We start from the raw sequence: 22,255 nt of genomic DNA, 5'->3' as shown, positions 1-22,255 counted from the left end.
TGGTACCCAAATTCCACTTCACATCAAAGTCAGGGCCCATTAAATAACACATTGTCCTTTGAAATATCTTTGTCTGCAACCTTATAAAAATGTGTAGGCTATTGATTTAGCCAGGCCACGCAATGAACATGAATAACAAATGCCAACAGTTGCTTTATCATATTATGAACAGGCTACACAAACAGGCAGGATGCCGTCAAACATGAAAATAAAACCATGTTAATGGTCAAAACTATTTTCTACAACTAAGTAGAAAATCTCAAATTCAGCTCTCTGATTCAAATGGAACACATCAAGCAAGGACTTGCCAACTAATGAATTTAGTAAAATGTTGAGGGGAAGATACTAGCTTTCAACAACTCAGATCAGAACAGAAAATGTCAAAAGAAAACAGGAAAGATACTACATTCCTAATAGCTTAAAACAAAGATCCCCCCAAAAAATTATACAACTTTGCAATGGTTTTATCCCAGTGTATTAACCTACAAATTAACTTATGAAAAGTATTGCAAGTACACAATAAGTGCTTGAATAAAAATCACCCTATGTAATGTAAGGGTACAAAAATGTGTGAAGTGAGGGGCGCTATTATATTAAAGTGATGTAATGGTGAAATAAAACAAACGGTACAAACACAAACATTAAACACCATTAACAATAAAGAGACAATATGACGTAATGAGTTACATTATGACGTACATTTTCCCTTCATCGTCAATGGCGTTTACAAAACAAACATTGAACTAAAGACAAACATTAAACCTGTGTATAGGAGAAACACAATATAAGAGGACAAGAGATAAGTATACAAACATAATAGCTTTTTAGTTTTACTTACATTACACCCTTGTAAATTCAGTATTTTTTAACAATACAACAGTATTGTATGCATAAAATACTTAACCATAAAGTAACAGGTGAATACACTGGCATAAGGACACTGTAAATTACCATTATATCCCAACTATACCTACCACACAGACTCAATGGACAATTTACGTAGATTTGATAGAAAGAGTATTTCAGTTTTTAAATTAGTGTGGTAACGTACTAAAAGAGAACAGTTCCAAAATCCAGCACTCCTGCATTGTTCTTCAGTGCAAGAGGACCATAAGTATTATCATTGTTTCCGTATACGGTCACTGTCGGGCAGAAGCCTTGCACCACCATATTCTCATAATTTTTCATAAATAAGAGATAATAGCCGATGTGAGCTTTTTTGAAAATGTTTGCTTATAAATATCTAACAATTGAGAAGTTGAGAACAGGATCCATTGGAATACAGGTCACCCCCCCCCCCCTCCCCTTCCCCTTTCCTGAACAGTCACTTTTTGGACATGTAAGGTTTCCACCAGACAGTGACGATTTGAGTAAAATAAAGTGCCAGTAACAGTTGCGTATCAGTCTAATAATCCATCCTTTCCTTAAACTCAAGTGCATAAATAATTTGGTCCGTTCTCCACAACTGAAATTAAACACTAATCATAATCATCAATCATACTACACTTCTATGTGCTAATTAATTTTCCAAAATCAATTGTGCTAAGCTACTCAAGTGTTTAGTAGTTCTAAATTAAGACAATTAAATATTTATTTTAGTTTTGCTTGAGGCATGAATTGAAAGTATCAAAAAGTCAAGCATACCATTTTAAGGACCACAGATTGGATTTTTGGTCAAGAAAGACTGTTGAATACTGAATAATTTTAGGTGCATATAACACAAATAACATTGTGTGTTTGCATAAAACAGCTTCAGCAAATATTTTGTTCTGTGGTCCAATCTTTGGTGGTATGCCCATATTGCTGTGTACCTAATCTTTGTACAAGCAACATAAATTCCTCTTTTGTACTAACCGTAAGTTTTGATAAGTGAAAATGACAGTGCTGTAGCACTGCCAGCTACTGTAACGTCTTCACAAAAACATTATTGAACAAATTCTGCCCCACAAAGCAATGGAGCATTAACTGTATGAATAGTGACTTAGAAAAAATATCTTCTGTCCTGCCAGAAGTGTGGTCGGTACAGAAGTGATTTGTATCAGTTACTGGTACAATTTGTCTGGTTATGAAATCGAAACACTAATCAAAAGAATGGACATTTAAAAATTCACAAAAATAGTTACTGCTATTTGTCTTTGTAGGGTGGAATCAACCAAACAATGTATTCCCTTCATTCGGTTTAAATTCTGGCGGGACTGGAACCCCACAGTAAAATCCTGAGTGTTTATTTAACCACTTAAACCCTATATACTTAGCTGACCGAAGTCCCCCAAGGGTCTATACTAGGCCCCCTCTGTTTTCCCCCTCTGCAATAAATATCTTCGCCAAAAATAGTCGATCTACAAGCTCAATATGGGGTTGACCATGGGTCTGACTTTGAGACTTTCTACTGGAGTTCTAACTGACTGGAGCATGGCATGTTCTGTGTAGATTGTACAGTTGTATGAATAATGCTGCTTGCTTATCGAGGGTACGGTCCTTAGAGACCGCTTTCAAACTGTGATCCGGCATTTGCAGACATCCATAGGTGAGTTGGTGGCTATGTAGATTACGCAATGAAGAGTTGCTTCTTACCAGTTTCTTGTTGGCAGGGGTGTGTGTGTGTGTGTGTGTGTGTGTGTGTGTGTGTGTGTGTGTGTATGTATATGTATATATATATATATATATATATATATACACACACACACACACACAGAATAATGTGTTGTGATGCAGTGTGAGCTTGTAGATCTGCTATTTTCTAAGGTATCAAGTGTGTACAAATTACACTTGTAGAAGTTACAAGTGGATAAATTCACACTGAGCATTCTACCTTGTACATGATGCTATACTACGGATACAGTATTGTCGATGGTCGCGCTGCAAACGAGATCTGTGGATTATTGCAATGACACAAATACCTAGCAGCATCTTCGCAGTGCTATTGGAGGGGAGTGGGAGTGACAGTGGGGGGGCAAGGCTGTGCAAAACTTTAATGGTCCGAGTTCTCTCCCACACCTTCGAACCGAGGAGAGACGTGGAAGAGGATTTCTCTCAGTGGTTGTGGAGTTGCAAGGGGGATGAGGAAGAGGACGAGGACGAGGAAGGCTGGGAGGGCTGGGAGGGCTGGGAGGGCTGGGAGGAGGGGAGAAGGTTGTGTGTGCGTGGAGGCCGCGGCGGCCGAGGATGTGGGGAGGAGGAGGAAGAGCCGGCCTCTGGAGTATCCCGGCCTGGAGTCCCCTCTGTGACCTCGACGTCCAGCTGGGCCGGACACTCAAAGTGGACACAATGGAACACCTGCGACAAGGAGCAAAGACGAGTGAGACACCATTTGGATGCAATTTAAATATACACTTTATACTTTACTGATATTTATTGACTCCACCAGCCGAAGGCATGGGGAGAGTATGTTTTGTACTCCGTCCTTCCATCCGTGTGTGCGTCCGTCCGTCTGTGTACAGCTAATCTCAGACACCGTTAACCCGGTCGATGCCAAACTTTGCACACACACAATCCCTTGATGCCAGTGATGAACCTCTGCCCCAATATTTCAAATTCCAAACAAATTGGCTAACATTGGCTTTCAAAGGTTGCAGGATTGGCCTGTTTTGAATAAAATGCCTGAAATCATCCAATTGACGATATTCAGACCGCAGCCATCTTGCCAGCAAGGTGCTAACTAGGGTGAAACTTCCCATAGTCAGCCCATTCATCCAAACAGAAAAGTCCTATCTAATTGTATTAAACAACGTCAAACTCATCAACATTGCAGCTGTACGGAAAGTTTGAATTATCCTCTTTCATTGTTTTTGTTTCATAAAAATCCACCGTAGACATGTTATGAGCTACTTCCTGTAAAGAAATTCCTTGCAGGTGAGTACTGGAGTTTGGAAGCACTCGTTTTTAGTAAAGCAACCTCCTGCATTATGTGAGAATTCACAACAGGTGGTACGCACGTCTGTTGAGTGATATCCAACGAGCACTCCCAAACTCTGACACTTAGGAAAACCTGTACGGAATATCTTGACAGGAAGTAGCTCATAACATGTCTACGAGGACTTTTATGAAACTAAAACTTTACAGATTGAAAGAGGATAATTCAAGCTTTCTGTATACAGCTCCATTGTTGGCGAGTTTGACATTGTTTAATACAATTAGATAGGACTTTTCTGTTTTGATGAATGGGATGTCTATGGGAAGTTGCACCTAGTTAGCACCTTGCTGGCAAGAAGGCCGCAGTCTGAATATTGTCAATTTCCATCAAATGCGTAAGAAGAAATGGCACCCTTTTCACATTGGCCTATTATAGCGCCACCCGGAGGCCACAATAACGTGACCTGGCCTGGTGGAGACCTGTGCCCCGAGGGGCACTTTTTCTAGTTTATTTTTTAACCCTATTAAAAATGTAACAAAAATAGCCAATCGACAACTGTGAGCTTGTCGATCAACTATTTTCATAGACATGCCCAAATTAGGGACGCCAGGTTGAAATGCGACCAATATTTTGGTCAGGCTCTACATCGATGACTCCCAAACAGCAGTCTCACCTCGTTTGCAGTGTTGTGAGTCCCCACAATACGGATGAAGGAGGCTGGGTGCTTGTCAAACTTGAGGGTCTGCCATGATCTGTGAGGGAGGGCCAGTAAAGAAAAACAGTTGACAAAATCAGGGTTTTTTTTCATGCCTTTATTGATAGTGAAGTAAGTCAGACAAGAAACGAGGAGAGAAATGAGGAGTGCAACGCAGCAAAGGCCGGCGGGATTTGGACTCGAACACGCAACATGGGTGCCCAGAGCCAAGCGATCCAGGCCTGTTGCGTTTCCTTTTCTGCTAAGCAATAAACTTTATGTGTTGACTATTTTCATTAGGTGAAATTTACACAAGATAAAATTAATTCCATGATTCCAAAATGGACTTCCGTGACAGAGGATATGACATTTTTGAGTCCGTCTTGAGACACTAGTCTTGATCTAAACTCGCGTCACCAGGCTTTCCACCTCGGAGGAAAGCCTGGTCTGTGTCACAACATTTCTGTGTGAACAGGTCTGGAGCGGATGATATCTGTGCGTCATGTTGTAGTCATTGTTTTGTAGTCATTAGGCAGGAACATTAATCTGGAACGTCCTTTCCCTCAACCGGAAGCATAACAATAAAAGCGTGACTCATTCTCTTGTGTTATGAGAAAAGTTGTTTTGAGTGAAAGGAAGTTCAAGATTAATGGTTCCAAAACAATGACTACATCATGACAATGATATCATCAGCTCCCAACCGGATCATAGACATGAAAAGGAATACTGCCCAGGCTAGTCTTATAAAATAAAATAAAATAAAATACCAACTCAACTACTTAGGTCACGTTGTGTTTAGTTAGGCCAGTTGTTCTCAAATTTGGGTCCTGGAACCTCCAGGAGTCCTTGAGTAAAAATTGCTACACATATACGCCTATAGACGCCTTAACAGACGACGTCACAATGATAAGCACCAGCATGCGAGCGCAGGCCGGCAGCACAAGAACACCACCTCTCATAAGATAAGTTCTAGCTGCACCATTAAAAATGCCCCCGTTTTATATTGATGGGTTATTTCCGACCTTTGAACAAATACGACGCAAATTCAATTTACCCCAATCACATTTCTTTAGATTTCTGCAGATACGACATTTTTTAACACAACACACTGCTTCATTTCCAAACATACCTCCCAACTCATCAATGGAATCTATATTTCTACCTGACCCATTGCTCAAAGGAGGCGTTTCTATTATTTATAATTCTCTCTCATGTTTAGATAATAATGCCTCATTGGAGTATTTAAAAACTGCTTGGGAAAACGATTTAGGAATATCTATCACTGACGAGCAATGGTCTACATCTCAAAAGTTTGTGCACTCTTCTTCAGTATGTGCCAGGCACGGTCTTATACAGTTTAAAATATTACACAGGTTACATTTGTCAAAGGAAAAACTCAACAGAATGTTTCCAAATGTGAATCCAGCCTGCGACAGATGTGGCCAGTCGCCGGCCACCCTAGCTCATATGTTCTGGCACTGCACTAAACTAACATCATTTTGGCAAAGTATATTTAAATCACTGTCAGACATTGACCCAGATCCACTGACAGCAGTTCTGGGGGTCGGGGGGCCCGGGGTCAAATTGTCTACTTTCCAATATAACATGGTAAAATATGTGACTCTACTGGCTCGCAGACTGATACTGTTGAATTGGAAACAAGCACAGGTTCCCACTCACACTACACTTATGAAAGATGTTATGCACTACTTGCAATTGGAAAAGATAAAGTTTGAATTGAGAGGGAGTGAAGATAGATTTTACCAGACATGGCAACCCTTCATTGACCATTTCAATAGGTGCACGCTAACCCCTCCTACACAATAGATAACATATTAGAAAATTGGAAAGAAAAGTAAAGAAAAAAAAGGAACTGAGGATTTTATTTTATTTTATTTATTCTCATTTAAAAAGAAATGTCTGTAATTCTGTTAATTTACAACAACGTGTTGGGAAAGTTTTGAGAGCAAGAGTGTCTGTCCTGTGGTCTTTGTTTTGTTTGTCTGTTCACATTTGTCGTTGTTTAACTGTTTTTTTGTTTTTTCGTTTTTATCATATTTATATATCTTTTTATTTATTTATTGTATGTGGAATTTACATTACCTGTCTTTATCTTTCATTTTATAACTGAATAACTCATTATTATTGTCAAAGATTGTCATATAAGTTGTCATATACAAAAAATGCCTAATAAAAACAGTATTAAAAAAAAAAAAAATGCCCCCGTCAAACTTTCAGATGCTGTTTTTCTCCCAGTGTGGAGGAAGAATGATTAGGATTTTTATTGTATTCTCTCACTCTTGAAATATATAATCCATTGGTTTCTGTTGTGTGTGAACAATAATAACTCAAAGCAGTTGTCCTCAAAACCACACCTCTAGTCACTGTCATAAGAACGGGAGGTGCGCTCATGATCACGGCAGCAGATGTACACGGCTGCACGCGCACCTGCAGCCCATCAAGTATATTTTATGCTTCGACCCGCGATGGTATCGTGCACACAGACCTCTACGCTCACAACAGTGGCATCCGCGATGCGATGTGAGCTTGTATATCAGCTGTTCTCTGCGTGCAATACTGTTGCGCAATTAAGTATAAAGGTCTCATAGGGTGCATATGTTTGTGTTGGCACCCGGCGAACGCTTTGTCCATAAAAAATATGGACAAAGCGTTCGCCGGGTCTAACATGGACGTAAAATGAAGCCTGTTATTCCTGCACTGTAAGTCGCCATCTTTCTAGATCCGTTTGGTACCAGCTGGCCATTGGCTGGCTCCGTTTTGGACCAGCTGGCCATTGGCTGCCCAGACAACGAGGCGGGACTTCCCCCCTTCTTCTCCGTTGGTTTTTATTTTGACTCGAGTGGGAGGGGAATCCCGATCATAGACTGTAACGGTAGCCACGCCCCTCAGAACATACGATGTTTTTTTTTCTTTATGGTCATTTTTTTAATTAATGGGACCATAATTTTCCAAAAAGAATATTATGACATTAGAAATGAGACTTTAAACTAGTGACTGGAAGAAGAAAGTATTCATGACCATGTTTATTAAGGTAATACAGTCTAGGTGAAGTTGGGCCAAAATACATGGGCCTCTATGGAGCTATGGGGCTTTTTGGGTCCAGTCCAGCACCACAACAGGCCATTATATGAACTACCGATTTCAAATGAGGCTTCACGAAATATCTGGCTGACTGCCCCCCTGGTTTTACATCACCATTACATCACCTAATCAACATGAGTTAGACTTTAATATATTAGCGCCCCTCACTTGACACAGGTGTGATTTTCTTTAAATATCTATGGATAAATCCCCTCCTAATTACCGGTACTTACACATGATCAGAGGTCACTTGACATTGTTTGGCTAGCTAAATCAGTGGGAGGGGCCTATATTCCCAAAGGAGTCTGTGCCTTCGAGCCAACCACAATGGTATGAGCTTGTAGATCTGAATAGCTAAAGCATAACATCATACTTAAAACACCAAAAGGGGGTCCCGTCCAGAATGGGTTAAAGTCTAACTCATGTTGATTAGGTGATGTAAATGTAATGCAGATGTAAAACAACAAAACATTAAATTCTCTTTATTGTTAATGGCATTTAATGTTTGTGTTAGGGACAGGATGACGTAAATTTTCCCTCCATTGTCAATGGCGTTTTTAAAACAAACATTGAACTAAAAACAAACATTAAACCTGTATATTGGGGCTAGCGCCCCTCAATAATTGAATAATAGTGATGATGATGATTATTATGGTAAAGGTACACACAGAAATATTGTGCCAGTAGGAAACGTTAACGACACCAAGAAGTGTCAGGATTCGGAGTACTTCAGTCTTACCGACATGCCGCCTTGGTGCGATCCACCACCTTAGTCCACTGCTGCTGGTTGGTGGAGACTTCGATGTAGTAACTATAGGAGCGCTCATCACAGTCCCAAAGTAGCAGCCTGCCCGGGTGAAGAAGAGATGAGAGCTATTTGACTGTCATATAGGACAAATCCTTTAATGGCTAAAACTTTATCTTCACATCAGTTTCACATCTGAAATTAGAGTGTGTTTACACACTTTCCAATGAGTTTGATATTTAATACCAAATAGATACTAGTTATACAGATTTTCTTTACCACTAGGCGCATACACACAGTGCAGACAGACAACCATGCAATACAACTGGAAAATCATCAAGAAAACCTACTATGAAGGAACATATAATTACATAATAATGATAATAAGAGCCATATGATGAGTAGTATTTTAGTACGTGTGTACGGCTGTAATGCATGTAACTGGAAAACCGTTGACCCCACAGACTTCAAATTGGACACACGTTCCACACCTCCACAGGGAGTGCAGTGCTCGGTGTTGAGTCCGTTGGACACATGGTTGTCAAGAAACTGCCACAAAAGCCCTCTGCCCGGGCTCTGGACATGGCCCCTGCCCAGGCTCCATATATGGAGCTGGCCTGTTCTGACAACACTCCATATTTGGGCAATGGGCATGTCATATGTCCATTATGTATGGATATGTAGATGGGTGGAACAGGTACTCTGACACGGTACAACGGGTATTGCATAGCCGGGTGGGGAATGGATCTCCGTTACTGACTCAGTGCTCTACAGTCGGGCGCCAGTCTAGTAATTAAAAATGATAGAAAGATGCGTAAATAAATGGGGATCTTTGGGATAAATGGAGTTTTATAGCCTCTAATTTTCCAGAACGTGTCATAATAATGACAAGCTTCCTGTACCTTAGCGAGCCTATAGTGTAGGGTTGTGCCAGTTGGATGACGATGGCCCCGGATCCCAGCTGGTGGCAGGTGTAGCCCGAGTCCCAGTCATAGTTGCGCGTGTCTCCGTTCAGCAGTGCATTCCTGCTGCGGCTCACCCCTTCAATCACACTGGAACAGGCTGTGATGGTCGCCACATTCTCACCGGGCACTGTGGGAACAAACAGCAAGGCTCATTATTAAAATTGCAAAAGACAAAAGTAGAAGAAATACCCCAAAAGAGTAGGGGCAAAATTGTATTATAATTATAAAGTGGTTAAAGAAAAGTTGTGTTGATGGGGAAAAAATAAAAGAAATAAAGATAACAGATATATGTGACGCTCCTGATCTTATTACGCACCTAGAAGGCCATTTTCAAGTGTAAATGGGCGGTTGGTGAACATGCATTCAAAAGCCACAAGGTGGAAGACTTTGTTGACCGTGTTGTGCGTTCCCACGATGCGAACGTACCTAAAGCAAGACAAGAGCAGGATACATGACACTGTGGCAAGTAAACATTGTAAAATTATGATATGGGTGATATAAAACTATTCATGCAAAAGATAATTCCACTCCCTGGACGAGTCAAACACAAAGGATCGCTTTGCCCACTCAACTGAGAATCTTTTACCAGCAAAGTGAACCTGCTTTGCGTTACCTTTTGCACAACAGAAAAGTGAAGCTTTTGGTAATGCTTCAAATTCACACACTGTTGCCATGTTTCAAATGACACCACAATAATACAGTATATAATATAAAGAGCAGTTGAGACGAAGAACCATCTAAGGGCGCTTTCACACCGGACATGTTTGGTTCGTTTAAAACGAACCATGGTCCGCTTACCCCTTTGGTTCGGTTGGTGTGAACGTGCATACGAACTCTGGTGCGGATCAAAGAAACGAACCATGGTCCGCTAAAAAAGGCCGAACTCGGTTCGCTTCCAAACGAACCACGGTGCGGTTCGTTACTGGTGTGAATGCATTCGGACTTTATAGAGGACCAAATACAGGACGATAGGCAAAATAGCCGTCGGGCGTCGGCAGTTGTGAGGCTGCATTAATAATTATAGTTATAAAAGCATGTATTTTTTTACGGGGATCATATGACAGCTGACAGTCTGATTTTAATAGTAGACGCATACAGTATATGTCGAGGCGCAGCGCAGCATACGAGGTTCACATGCGCAAAATGTACAAGTTATCGACATGGAATGGTGCACGGTATGGCACACGATGTTAGCTTGTAGATCTGTTTATTTTAATCATGCGCCGGCCGCCGCCACGCATGCGAATCTGCGATGCATGAGTCTTCATGCGAGTTTCTCTTTCAACTCGTGTCCCCTCCTTTTTGTGTGTGTGTGTGTGTGTGTGTGTGTGTGTGTGTGTGTGTGTGTCTGTGGGCGCGTGGGAGCGCACGCACATGAGGGGACTGGGGGAGAGACCCATATATTTATATGGGAGAGACGCAGAGACAGAGAAATATTTAAAATCATCCATGTCGCGCAGGCCGCAGGTATCGAGAAAAAGCCAATGTTAAATAAGCTATACACATGTGGTCCCAAATGATTAATTGATTACATCACTATAGCAAAAGACGTAAAACTAGGTCAACTCAATTAGCTGCAGCGGAGCTGTTCTGACTTGAAGCTCGATAACCAACTGACCAAACCATAAGATGACATGGAAATGCCCGCCGCGGCGCCGATTTGATGCGCAGAAATAACATGGGTGAAGGTGCACACATGGAAGAAAAGTCCTTTTTATCGGGGATACCTTGTTGTAGGCTATACGTCTCCGTGAATTTATGCATCAGCATTCAGCAGCAAGCACATTATTGTTCAAACACCTGCTCCTCTGTTCATCTGTTGCTCTTATTTGGCTAATAAAATAATTAATAAGAATGAATGCAATAGCAAGTTGTTGCTGCCTGTCATGTTGCTGTTCTCTTCTCTCTCTGTGTGACTGAAGGTTGCCCCTGCAAAAATTGTAGACAGTGATTTCCCCTCATGTTCTTTTCCCCCCCACTATTTGGTTCGCTTAACATGTCCACGTGTCATTTGTTTACATATTTGGTACGCTTTACAAAGTCCAGTGTGAACACCAAACGGACCAAAATCAAAATGCAAATATTTGGTCCTTGGTCCTTGATCCGGACCTTCTAAGCGAACTTTGGGTGTGAAAGCGCCCTAAGTCGATAATAATTAACCATAATGTATAAATTATGGATAAGGGGGTCAGGTCAGATTTTCCCCGTTTCGTGGGAGGTGTCAGAATAAATCATAGACTTAGATTAGATTATTTAATTGTAGGGAGATAAATGAGAAAGAAAAGCTAAATTGGGGTTTACCTGCACACACGAGGTGTGAAGTACAGGTTCTGCCAGGAGCGACACAGGAACTTTGCGTGGTCCACCACTCTCACCCAGTCCAGCTCATCCATGGACACTTCAATGTAGTAAGAGTAGGACCTGGACATCATTTACATAGACACAGTCAGGGGTACTCTCACTTTTCTTTTTTTTAAACATGAAAGGTTATCATAAACACCAGATTTTGTCATTTTTACATTTTTAATGTGTTCATTAGCAGGCAATCAATGTGCGAGTTAAAAGTTTTCTTGTGTAGGTGCATGTTGATCTATCTGATCACCATGTCATGTCTTGAGAATAAAATCAAATCATTGAATTAAAATCACTGGTGCACACAAGACAAGACATTGATTGTCTCTAGTAAAAAAAAAAGAATTGCCTCACATGTGCTACAATTTGGTCAGGTAACAGGTTGTGTACGAGGATACAGTGTATGCACACACAAACATACCGGTAGTATGGAGTTGCATGCCAAGTTGATGTTTGCTTTTACATCTGCATGATCTCAGATGATGTCATTTGCAGGCAATATAGAGTCTAGGGACATTACAGTGCTACCAGTGGAAGAGTTATTCTGGAGCAGTGTAACCATGTCTGATCTGAACTGACCACTATTTGATAGGTTCAGTTTCTGCCATATTGCATTTACCTGTCCATGCTTCAAATACATTCAAAATTGGAACTTGGAACGAATTCACATCTACAATTAAATATAGTGATTGATGTAATATACGGTAGATACATTGTTTTGTTTTTACATTGTTTATCTTCCTTTGGTTTTAAGAAATCTACCTGCTGCTTTGCTGACAAACGGTACACCCTAAGCAGGGAAAGTAAAGTTTTGATGGAGAAACTAGATTAGAGCATTTGCTCTGCAGGGCCAAATAGGAAAAAACATTAACATCGGAAACTGAACAGCGATAGAGTAGAATAAACAGTTTCTCACCGGCTATCTCTGTCCCATAGCAGGAGTCTGATGTGGTTGACGATGGAGGACTGGCCCAGTTTGATCTGGATGCCAGCCCGCCCGTCATCCTCTATGGGGTGTCTGGAGAATCCATGGTCCAGATCATAGTTCTGCGTGTCTCCATCCAACAGAGCTGACTTTAGCTCCCCCTTCACCACCTGGGCTCCATACTTCATGGTGGCTATGTTCTCCTCTGGGACTGAAATGGACACAAGAATACATAATGTAAATGCAATCATGTAGAATAGATGGAAATAGCTGTATGTCAGCAGCTATACAATATCTACATAGATATTAAATCCAGACGGTAATATATTTCATTTTAAACCGTTTTATGGTCATGGTAGCTTCCGCTTCACGAATGACCAGATCTGCTCCTCAGATCTTCAGTAGCCAAAGAACCTGGGTTACCTTCCGTAACATACTGTGTTGTTGTGATGACAAAAAAAACACTGAACCACGGGTACTAAGCCAATTATAAACTCACTTAGCATGCCGCGGTAGTTGAGGTCCATGTCACGGCTCTCAGAGCGTGTCTTGATGGCGTCCAGCAGGTCGTCGGGGCTCAGCAGACCCGAGGGTCGAACAACGTTCAGCATCTCAGTCAGGCTCATCAAAGGCAGACGCACCGCCGACATCACTTCCTGTGTGTCGGTGCCTTCCCCGTGCTGCCTGCACCAACGGCACAGTGCCTGAAAGATCTCCTTCTCGCTGGACGCAAAAGAGTCCCTCTTCACCACTGTCAGCAGGGCAATCTGTAGACATAAAGATGACAGAGTAAGCTAAATAAAAATCACTTAATGGAGTCATTTTAATTCAAGCCTTACAGTATATTCTAGGATAAAAATAAAAATACCAATGATGTCCCAGACAATTCAAAGTGGTGTGTAGCCTGCAGTTTCATTGGGGTTAGAACTTAGAAGAATGCATAGACACTTTCAGTAGAAAACTTATAGTTTAGCAGTAGTAGCAACATATCAGTTAAGGGCCCATTCACATCTGTAATTTTATTTGGTAGTTGTGTTCACACTAGAATTTGTCAACTGCACCAAATGTCACGCAGTTGAAATTTCTACCACAATGAGAAAAATGCATTTGAATATTTAATTGTATTATATTATTTATAGCATTGTGTTTTTGAGGGGTGCTAGCTTCTCCTATACCCAGCTCGAATTGTGATTGGCCAGGATGAGATGATGTATGATGTACGATGATAAGAGCGTCCCTCACTTCACACGGTGTGTTTTTGAGAGGCGATGTCTAGCTTTTAGTGTATGTGATAATGCGCAAACAAAAACGTCGTCCTACACAAACATAAAATGCCATCGACAATGAATGGACAATTTTGAGTGTCTGTGTAAACACAAACATAACAAACATTGAAGACTAAGGTGTGCAAATTGAACTGAACTGATTGAATGAGATGATGTACGATGATAAGAGCGCCACTCACTTCACACAGGTGGGATTTTTTATTACCATTTAATTGTCCATATTATTAATTACTCACCAGCACAGTGTTTCCATGATATGCATTATTGTGTGGTGGGCCACCACACAATCATGACCAGCCACCACAGTATGATTTTTAGTAGGCGGCCGCGAATAGGCCAAAAAAAGGAAAATAACCACTAGAGTGCAAAAGACCGAAAGCTTGTTCTGGCTAGGGGAAACACTGCAACATGTTCTTGTTATCCATGATATTGCGGAATAAGTTGTTAACTTCAGGGTTTGAAAGTCTGCCCACAGTCGTTCACTTCTTGTGGACCATACAGCAAATGTATTGGCTACTTCATCGTATGACAGGCCATTGCGCTCAGAAAATAGCAGATCTACAAGCTCACAGTACGTCGAGGACACAACACACTGTGATCTTCACACTTGCTCAAACGAAGCACACTTTCCGACAATACACTCCAGGGTTCGTTTTAATCGCAGTAAAACATACTGGTGTGAATGTGCCATATGTCTTAATGTGACAATGGCATGATTTAGAAATTCCATGGCCCCATGAGTCTGATGCTCTTCGAATCTATGGTATCTTCATAAACTAGTCTAGTCTAGTCTATATTAAGGAATCCCATCTCTTACCTTGGACAGCGTGAGGAAACCGTCCGAATTCAGCACCTCTGGGGCGTGTCTATCCATGTAGGCACAGCAGGCAGCACTAAGCGCACTCAGGGAGTAGAGGCTTGCCACGTCGAACACCAAGCACACGTTGTTGGTGTGCAAGACGGTGCGCAGGAACTCTGAGGTAGAGTCCTCCAGCGGCTGCAGACCATAGCGGTGCGCCAGGCCCAGGAAGTCCAAGAGAACCTCCTCACGGGCAGAGCTGAGGCTGGCGCGGCCCGTGTAAAGGTAGTGGAGGAGCATGGAGAAGGCCTCTGTACGCGTCTCCTCCAGACACACCTCAGCCTGGGGCAGAGATTCTTTCATACCACCATACAGCAGTGCCCTGGGGAAGTAATAAGAAGCAGAACCGTGGTTTACAATGTAGACCTTTAGCACTTAATCCAATTTTAAGGAAGATTCTGTTACAGTACTGTACAGTAAAGTAGTGCACTGTATAAATACGTATAAGTACTGCATAAATCTGAGTTGTAATGTAATTAATTATGTAATGTAAACATGCTGTAAATTAAATTGTGAAATGGTGTCTTATAAACCCATGAGAGTTGGGTACATTGTGTGCAGGACCCCCGGAGGGTGACATGATTGCGTCTAACTAGGATGCAGGCTAGTATTTGCATCACTGAAAATGCTATCTAAGTTACATGAGTTTAGCTTTTGCCTACAACTGTAAGGTTGTCGAGGCTAGTGCAAGTGCTACAAGCTAAGATAGTCTGAAGAGGTGAGTGTACATCACAAAGAAATCATGAAAAAGGAAGCTACTCTAAAGCTCCATTCACACCAAAGAAGCTAGCTTCTGTTTTTGCTTCGTGGTCCCATGTTATCTCTATGCAGAGCAGCTTTTGCGATTAGAAGCGTGGAATGAACAGCTTTTTTTTTTCTCCTCAAAACTTAACTTTAAAGCAGCTTTTAAAAGCTGAAGCTTTTAAAAGCGTCTAGCCAATCAGAGCACAGCGTGGTTTGAGGAGGCGGAGTTGAGCTCATTTGACAAAACCAAAAGCCTCTGCGAAAGCTGTCCGCCCAAAACAAACAACTAAACAATATCAAACCGGTTGTTTTTTCGTGTCGGACCCGCTGCCTGCTGCGTTCTGAATCGATAAACCAATCGCATAGATATTTTTTTGAGGGAATAATTTGTATTGGTTTATCGCATTCATGTATTGATGAACCAATCGCATATAGATAAGATTTATTTGAGGGAATCATTTCAATTGGTTTATTGCGTTCATGTAGGCCTATCGATGAACCTCATAGCAAAAGTTGAAAGACAGTAGATAGCCTATATTTATAGATAGATAGAACACAATCCGCGCCGCGATAGGGGCTCCCTTCCCCGGGAGACTTGGGACTGAATGTCCGGAACACGTAAACATAAGCTGTTTTAATTGCTTTTACGACGTGCTGGATATATACAATTGTATTTCTACGGTATGCTCTTGCTAAATCAACATTAACATTACATACAGAGCCGCTATTTTAAAAAATGCCCGGAGGGTTTCGCTCGTGGTCTGGGGGAGAGGAGAGTGGGGGGGAGATGAGCACTGAAGACGGTGTAAAAGAGGGAGGATTGAGATCCGGTCCGTAGTCTCGTTCGGTTATTTACCAAGATTATATTATTTATTCATCCATACATAGGTTATGATGTAACTAAATATATAATTATTTCTCCTCTATAGTCGCTATTTTACATTTTAGACTTTCAAATGCACATCTGCTCAAACTGCCTGTTTTCTTTCTCGTCTCAAAGCCAGTCCAGGCAGCTTGAGTGACAGGTACGTTGTACACACCCACTTTCTCAAAAAAAAGCTGCGTCGAAATGATTTCTGCTTTGCTTTTTATTTCTGCTTCTGCCAATGTGAACGGAGCTTAATGCACAATGCCTTCTGCAGAAGATTGCTGTCTGACATTGCTTTGTGACAAAGAACTCTAGAATTTTCTGTGTGTTACATGTACAGTATGGTGACAGCTTTTTGAACAGTGTGTTTTTTGAACATTGCACTGCTTAATAGCACTTTAAAGATGTATATTCAAAAGGTTCATTTTTGTGTTTATTCTTTTCATTGTTGCAGCGTACGTGCAAGTTTGAAAGCCCTCTCTCTGTTGTTTTTAGTTTTAAATCAATAAGATGCCCCAGATGTGTTGCTTGCTGTTCCGCTTTGTCCAAACAGTACTTAAGTACCATTATGTCTGTATTTCAGCTTTCAAATTTAAATACAGTTTTTTGTTCACAGGGACTTTACTAAATTACATTTACATACTCCTGTTTCCATGCCTCTCCAGTTTCCATGCATTTACTTAAGAGGATTCACAATCATGATGTAAGAATAATACCTGCATTTAGATTTTACTCCATTTGCAGAAACAGAAAACAAATAATTTAAGTAATTGATTGATATACACTCCCAAGACAGCTCTGTGCAACTGTCATTATACCAACATACATTGTATACAAAAGTCCATTTTACACACTGTTGAAGGCAAATGGACCTTTACCATGGACATGCAACTCTGAGATTGTGCAAATGGAGGATTTGTATAACTGGAAAGTAATGGAAACGAGGAAATACTAGCCATAGGTAAATAAAACCATGTGAAAAGGACATACATTGGGTGCTGGCCATTATATTAGTGAGAATTTGAGCCGGCGTGCACCTCAAAGACTTTCGAGTGTTGCGGGCTTTCTGCTTTACAGACATTTCTCTCAGTATACCTGAAGTAATGACAGCGAGCAGCTAGGATGACCCGATGCGCGGGGAAGCGCTTCCCCTCCACAATGAAGGTGACATCGCTGTACTCCTCACCGGGGACCAGGGCACCCAGCTGCTCCGACAGCAGGTGGATGTGGTCGATCTCAGACACGGAGGCCAGGGGACGCAAGGGATGACTGTTACTCATGATCACAGGTCACAAGGCGGGGACGCTACCACAGTCACATCTGACATGGGACAAAAAGTCAAACATTAAAGGTTAAATCAATGTGTCAAGTGGTTCTCCAAGTGGGGCCCTTAGATTAGTTAATAGTTAGATAGATATTCATTCCGAAGGGAAACAATTCATCATCGCAGCACTGAAGTAAGCCTGAAACAAAGACACAGGTATGGGAAGAGAACAAGTACAGATAAGTAGAAACACTATTAACACAAAGGGTAACAAAATAAATTTATATGTAAATGCAGTAAAGATGACTTAACATTGAACCTGGCTTTCTAAAACATGGGCTGATGTTAGCCGCAATTTGCAACTCTAGATTGTTTTACAATCTGTTGAATCTAGAGTTGCAATACCCTCCATCCACTTCCTATTCATGATTTTCGGTTTCTGATCTGCTGGTCTTAAATGACGTTAAACTCACCAACATTGCAGCTGTAGTCCAAGCTTGAATTATCCTCTTTCAATCTGCCGAGCTTGTTTTTCATAAAAATCCCCCGTAGACATGTTATGAGTTACTTTCTGTCCAAAATATTCCAAGAGTTCACAATCCGAGCCGCCATATTGTATTTTTGCAACGTGCCGTAAAACAAGATGTGTGGGGGAGCGCTTGTTTAATAGAATCTTACCTGCGCAGGTAAGACACCCAAAGAAGAGGCAGACGCAGTGTGACGCCCCATCACGCACAGCCTTCTATTAAACAAGCGCTCCCCCTCACATCTTGTTTTACGGCACGTTGCAAAAATACAATATGGCGGCTCGGATTGTGAACTCTTGGAATATTTTGGACAGAAAGTAACTCATAACATGTCTACGGGGGATTTTTATGAAAAACAAGCTCGGCAGATTGAAAGAGGATAATTCAAGCTTGGACTACAGCTGCAATGTTGGTGAGTTTAACGTCATTTAAGACCAGCAGATCAGAAACCGAAAATCATGAATAGGAAGTGGATGGAGGGTATTGCAACTCTAGATTCAACAGATTGTAAAAAAATCTAGAGTTGCAAATTGCGGCTAGGCTGATGTGGTGTATTAGTGTATGGGCCACCAATGGAGGTGTTAATGTACAGAGAATCAACCGTATTTTACCAGTAAATATTGAATCAACAATACTACACAGTGTTAGAACGAGGCCAATATATGTGCCCACATATTTTGAGGGCCTCCTATATACAGGTTTAATGCTCGTTTTTAGTTCAATGTTTGTTTTAAAAACGCCATTGACAATGAGGGGAAAATTTACTCTTGTCCTAACAAACATTAAATGCACCCCTCACTTCACACAGGTGTGATTTTTGTGTATACATTTGAAAGAAGTTTAAAAGTAGCAGAAATAGCTGATCTACAATTATTGTAGTGAGCTTATATGTAGTTGTCTTATAAAGTATATGTTTATGCCTGTTTTGACAATAGTACATTGTTCATTGATTATTGGTACTGGTCATTGTTAGTCATTTCTTTGTATGTTTTACGTTATTTGTCATATCTGCCCTGTGCAATTGCAGTTTTTAACACCTATAAGTGCAAACAGAAATGCCTTTTTTTAAAGATCCCAAGTTTCAATGGCAAAAACTAATTATTTGTATGACAATTAATCGTCAACTATTCCATACATTGCACCGTGTACTCCATATACACTGCCATAGTACACATTGTTGGAGGAGGGATTCATCTTGGTGGCATTCTAATGTCTAGTCACTCTAGTGCAGCACCATGTGTACTCACCTAAAACTAAATTGATGCGACTTGGGAGTCCGTTTTGGACTGATCATTTGGTATTTAAGTTTCCATAGACCACCTTCACACTAGTATGTGATGGCATGAATCACAGCAGCACTCTGACACTTGTAAACTAACTTCCAATGAACACATGCTTGTACCCATGGCAGAGTTAATGACGTGGGGTAATTGTAATGACGCATGTCACTTTGTGTGCATACTATGTGCCCATACACTTGTGTTCTATTGCAGCTTTACAGAAATGCAATGTTATGAATGGATTATCAGCTACTCTAGGGCTAGTGAACAGCCAGATAGATCCTCGATGGGATTCCAGCTAGGAAACGAGGAACAGTTTAACTTTATACAAACCACAGAGACAATACGGCCACGTGTATTAATATTGGACTAGACAGAGATTACTGAAGCAAGCTAAACGTTAAATACCACCTGCTGGTCACACTGGCCAGCTAATGTTAGCCACAAGGCTAACAACTGTTAGCTATAGGTTAACATGCAGAACAAGCACGGGCAGTAGGTTAAATGGACTAACCTATATACAGTAGATTACATAAATAAAGCGGGGTCGTATCTTTCACTCAGAGCACATTTAAAACCATCAAAACCAGGCCAGAACACGAACGTAACGATGACAGAGAATGAAAAGAATGCAGTGCATTTTTAAACCAGGATATAAGGGGATGTTTACAACCACACACCGTCACAAACACTAACCCGACAACACCGGGTATCCTTCCTTTCTTCCCCTTGTTGTATTCTATACCAAACGACGTTCGCTTGACGTTCTCCCGTGTTAGTCGTGTATGATGTTATATGTAGGCCAAAAACTCACAGAAAAGTGGTCAAATTCAGTCGTAGTTAAGGTTAAAGCTGAAGCAGCAGCAAGCTGATAATTCCAGCATCACACCAGCGGATACGGAAGTGGGTAGCTAGATTTAATTTAATGACGAAATAAAAGTATAGTAGAAACTTTTATTTTGGCAGTAAAAAAAACAAATTGGGTCCATTTGGTTCCATGTTTGCTCATAATGGTGAACGTTAGCCTATTATAAAATGCCCAGAATGTGGACGATATGGTTCACATTTAAGGGATTTAGCAGTGCAAGTAAGAATACTATATTAGATTAGTTTTACGTCTAGTAGGCTAGCTGTTACTAGACAGTCAGAAGATTGCCTTTTAGTCAAATATAACCCTTAATCCCAACCCAGCTGCCGAGCCATGAGGCAGGCAGCGTCTAGTGAGCTAATCTAGTGAGCTAATTTAAGACTTCCGGTGGACGATCTCTTCAAAATAAGAGTACCCTCTAGAGTATTGAAAAAAAGTTTAATTTGCACATTAAAACTACAAATTAAGCATTTAAATGATGCTATATGATGCTATAAGACACACATTATGTTTCTGTGTAAGAATAAGTAATTAAATCCTTATAATAATAATAATAAAGTTATCTAAATGGATAAATGCTATTCACTGGAGTGCATGGACTTTATAAAGTGGACACTGGACAAAAGACGGCTCCGCAAGGCAACTATCTGGACATACCCACGCGTTCGGGGAGATGTCCTATACCACACCCCACTCTCCGCTAAGCGGGAGAGGTGTAAAATTCACAGCAGCAGACCTTCTACTGGGGTCAAGGCTGACAAAAAGTACCGTTTCCGGACCCAGAATGGACACTGGACAAAAGACGGCTCCGCGAGGCAACTATCTGGACATACCCACGCGTTCGGGGAGATGTCCTGTACCACACCCCACTCTCCGCTAAGCGGGAGAGGTGTAAAATTCACAGCAGCAGACCTTCTACTGTGGTCAACGCTGAAAAAAGTACCGTTTCCGGACCCAGAATGGACACTGGACAAAGAGGCCTCCGCGAGGCAACTATCTGGACATACCCACACGTTCGGGGAGATGTCCTCTACCACACCACACTCTCCGCTAAGCGGGAGAGGTGTAAAATTCACAGCAGCAGACCTTCTACTGGGGTCAATGCTGACAAAAAGTACCGTTTCCGGACCCAGAATGGACACTGGACAAAGAGGCCTCCGCGAGGCAACTATCTGGACATACCCACACGTTCGGGGAGATGTCCTCTACCACACCACACTCTCTGCTAAGCGGGAGAGGTGTAAAATTCACAGCAGCAGACCTTCTACTGGGGTCAAGGCTGACAAAAAGTACCGTTTCCGGACCCAGAATGGACACTGGACAAAAGACGGCTCCGCGAGGCAACTATCTGGACATACCCACGCGTTCGGGGAGATGTCCTGTACCACACCCCACTCTCCGCTAAGCGGGAGAGGTGTAAAATTCACAGCAGCAGACCTTCTACTGGGGTCAATGCTGACAAAAAGTACCGTTTCCGGACCCAGAATGGACACTGGACAAAGAGGCCTCCGCGAGGCAACTATCTGGACATACCCACACGTTCGGGGAGATGTCCTCTACCACACCACACTCTCCGCTAAGCGGGAGAGGTGTAAAATTCACAGCAGCAGACCTTCTACTGGGGTCAAGGCTGACAAAAAGTACCGTTTCCGGACCCAGAATGGACACTGGACAAAAGACGGCTCCGCGAGGCAACTATCTGGACATACCCACGCGTTCGGGGAGATGTCCTGTACCACACCCCACTCTCCGCTAAGCGGGAGAGGTGTAAAATTCACAGCAGCAGACCTTCTACTGTGGTCAACGCTGAAAAAAGTACCGTTTCCGGACCCAGAATGGACACTGGACAAAGAGGCCTCCGCGAGGCAACTATCTGGACATACCCACACGTTCGGGGAGATGTCCTCTACCACACCACACTCT

General features: G+C 41.7%; 1 protein-coding gene across 2 annotated transcripts; it reads right to left on the bottom strand.

Moving 5' to 3' along the window:
* Positions 1-1,289: 1,289 nt before the first annotated feature.
* btbd9 (BTB (POZ) domain containing 9) lies at positions 1,290-20,359 on the bottom strand. Of its 2 annotated transcripts, none has more exons than XM_083790956.1 (11): positions 20,279-20,359; positions 17,489-17,713; positions 14,740-15,103; positions 13,136-13,403; positions 12,628-12,847; positions 11,661-11,780; positions 9,676-9,785; positions 9,297-9,486; positions 8,389-8,496; positions 4,527-4,605; positions 1,290-3,276 (listed from the first exon to the last, which is right to left on the bottom strand). In XM_083790956.1, exons 2-11 carry the CDS (start codon positions 17,671-17,673, stop codon positions 3,034-3,036), a joined length of 1,887 nt encoding a protein of 628 aa, XP_083647082.1. In that variant the 5' UTR covers positions 17,674-17,713; positions 20,279-20,359; the 3' UTR covers positions 1,290-3,033. The 2 variants fall into 2 exon arrangements, with proteins under 2 accessions (XP_083647082.1, XP_083647081.1); XM_083790955.1 differs by having other exon boundaries at positions 20,161-20,336.
* Positions 20,360-22,255: the final 1,896 nt, after the last annotated feature.

This window comes from Protomyctophum parallelum (assembly GCF_964188405.1).
Source record: "Protomyctophum parallelum genome assembly, chromosome: 19".
NCBI lineage: Eukaryota > Metazoa > Chordata > Actinopteri > Myctophiformes > Myctophidae > Protomyctophum > Protomyctophum parallelum.
Note: the sequence above shows the minus strand (reverse complement) of the source record. Positions and strands in the feature narration are given on the sequence as shown.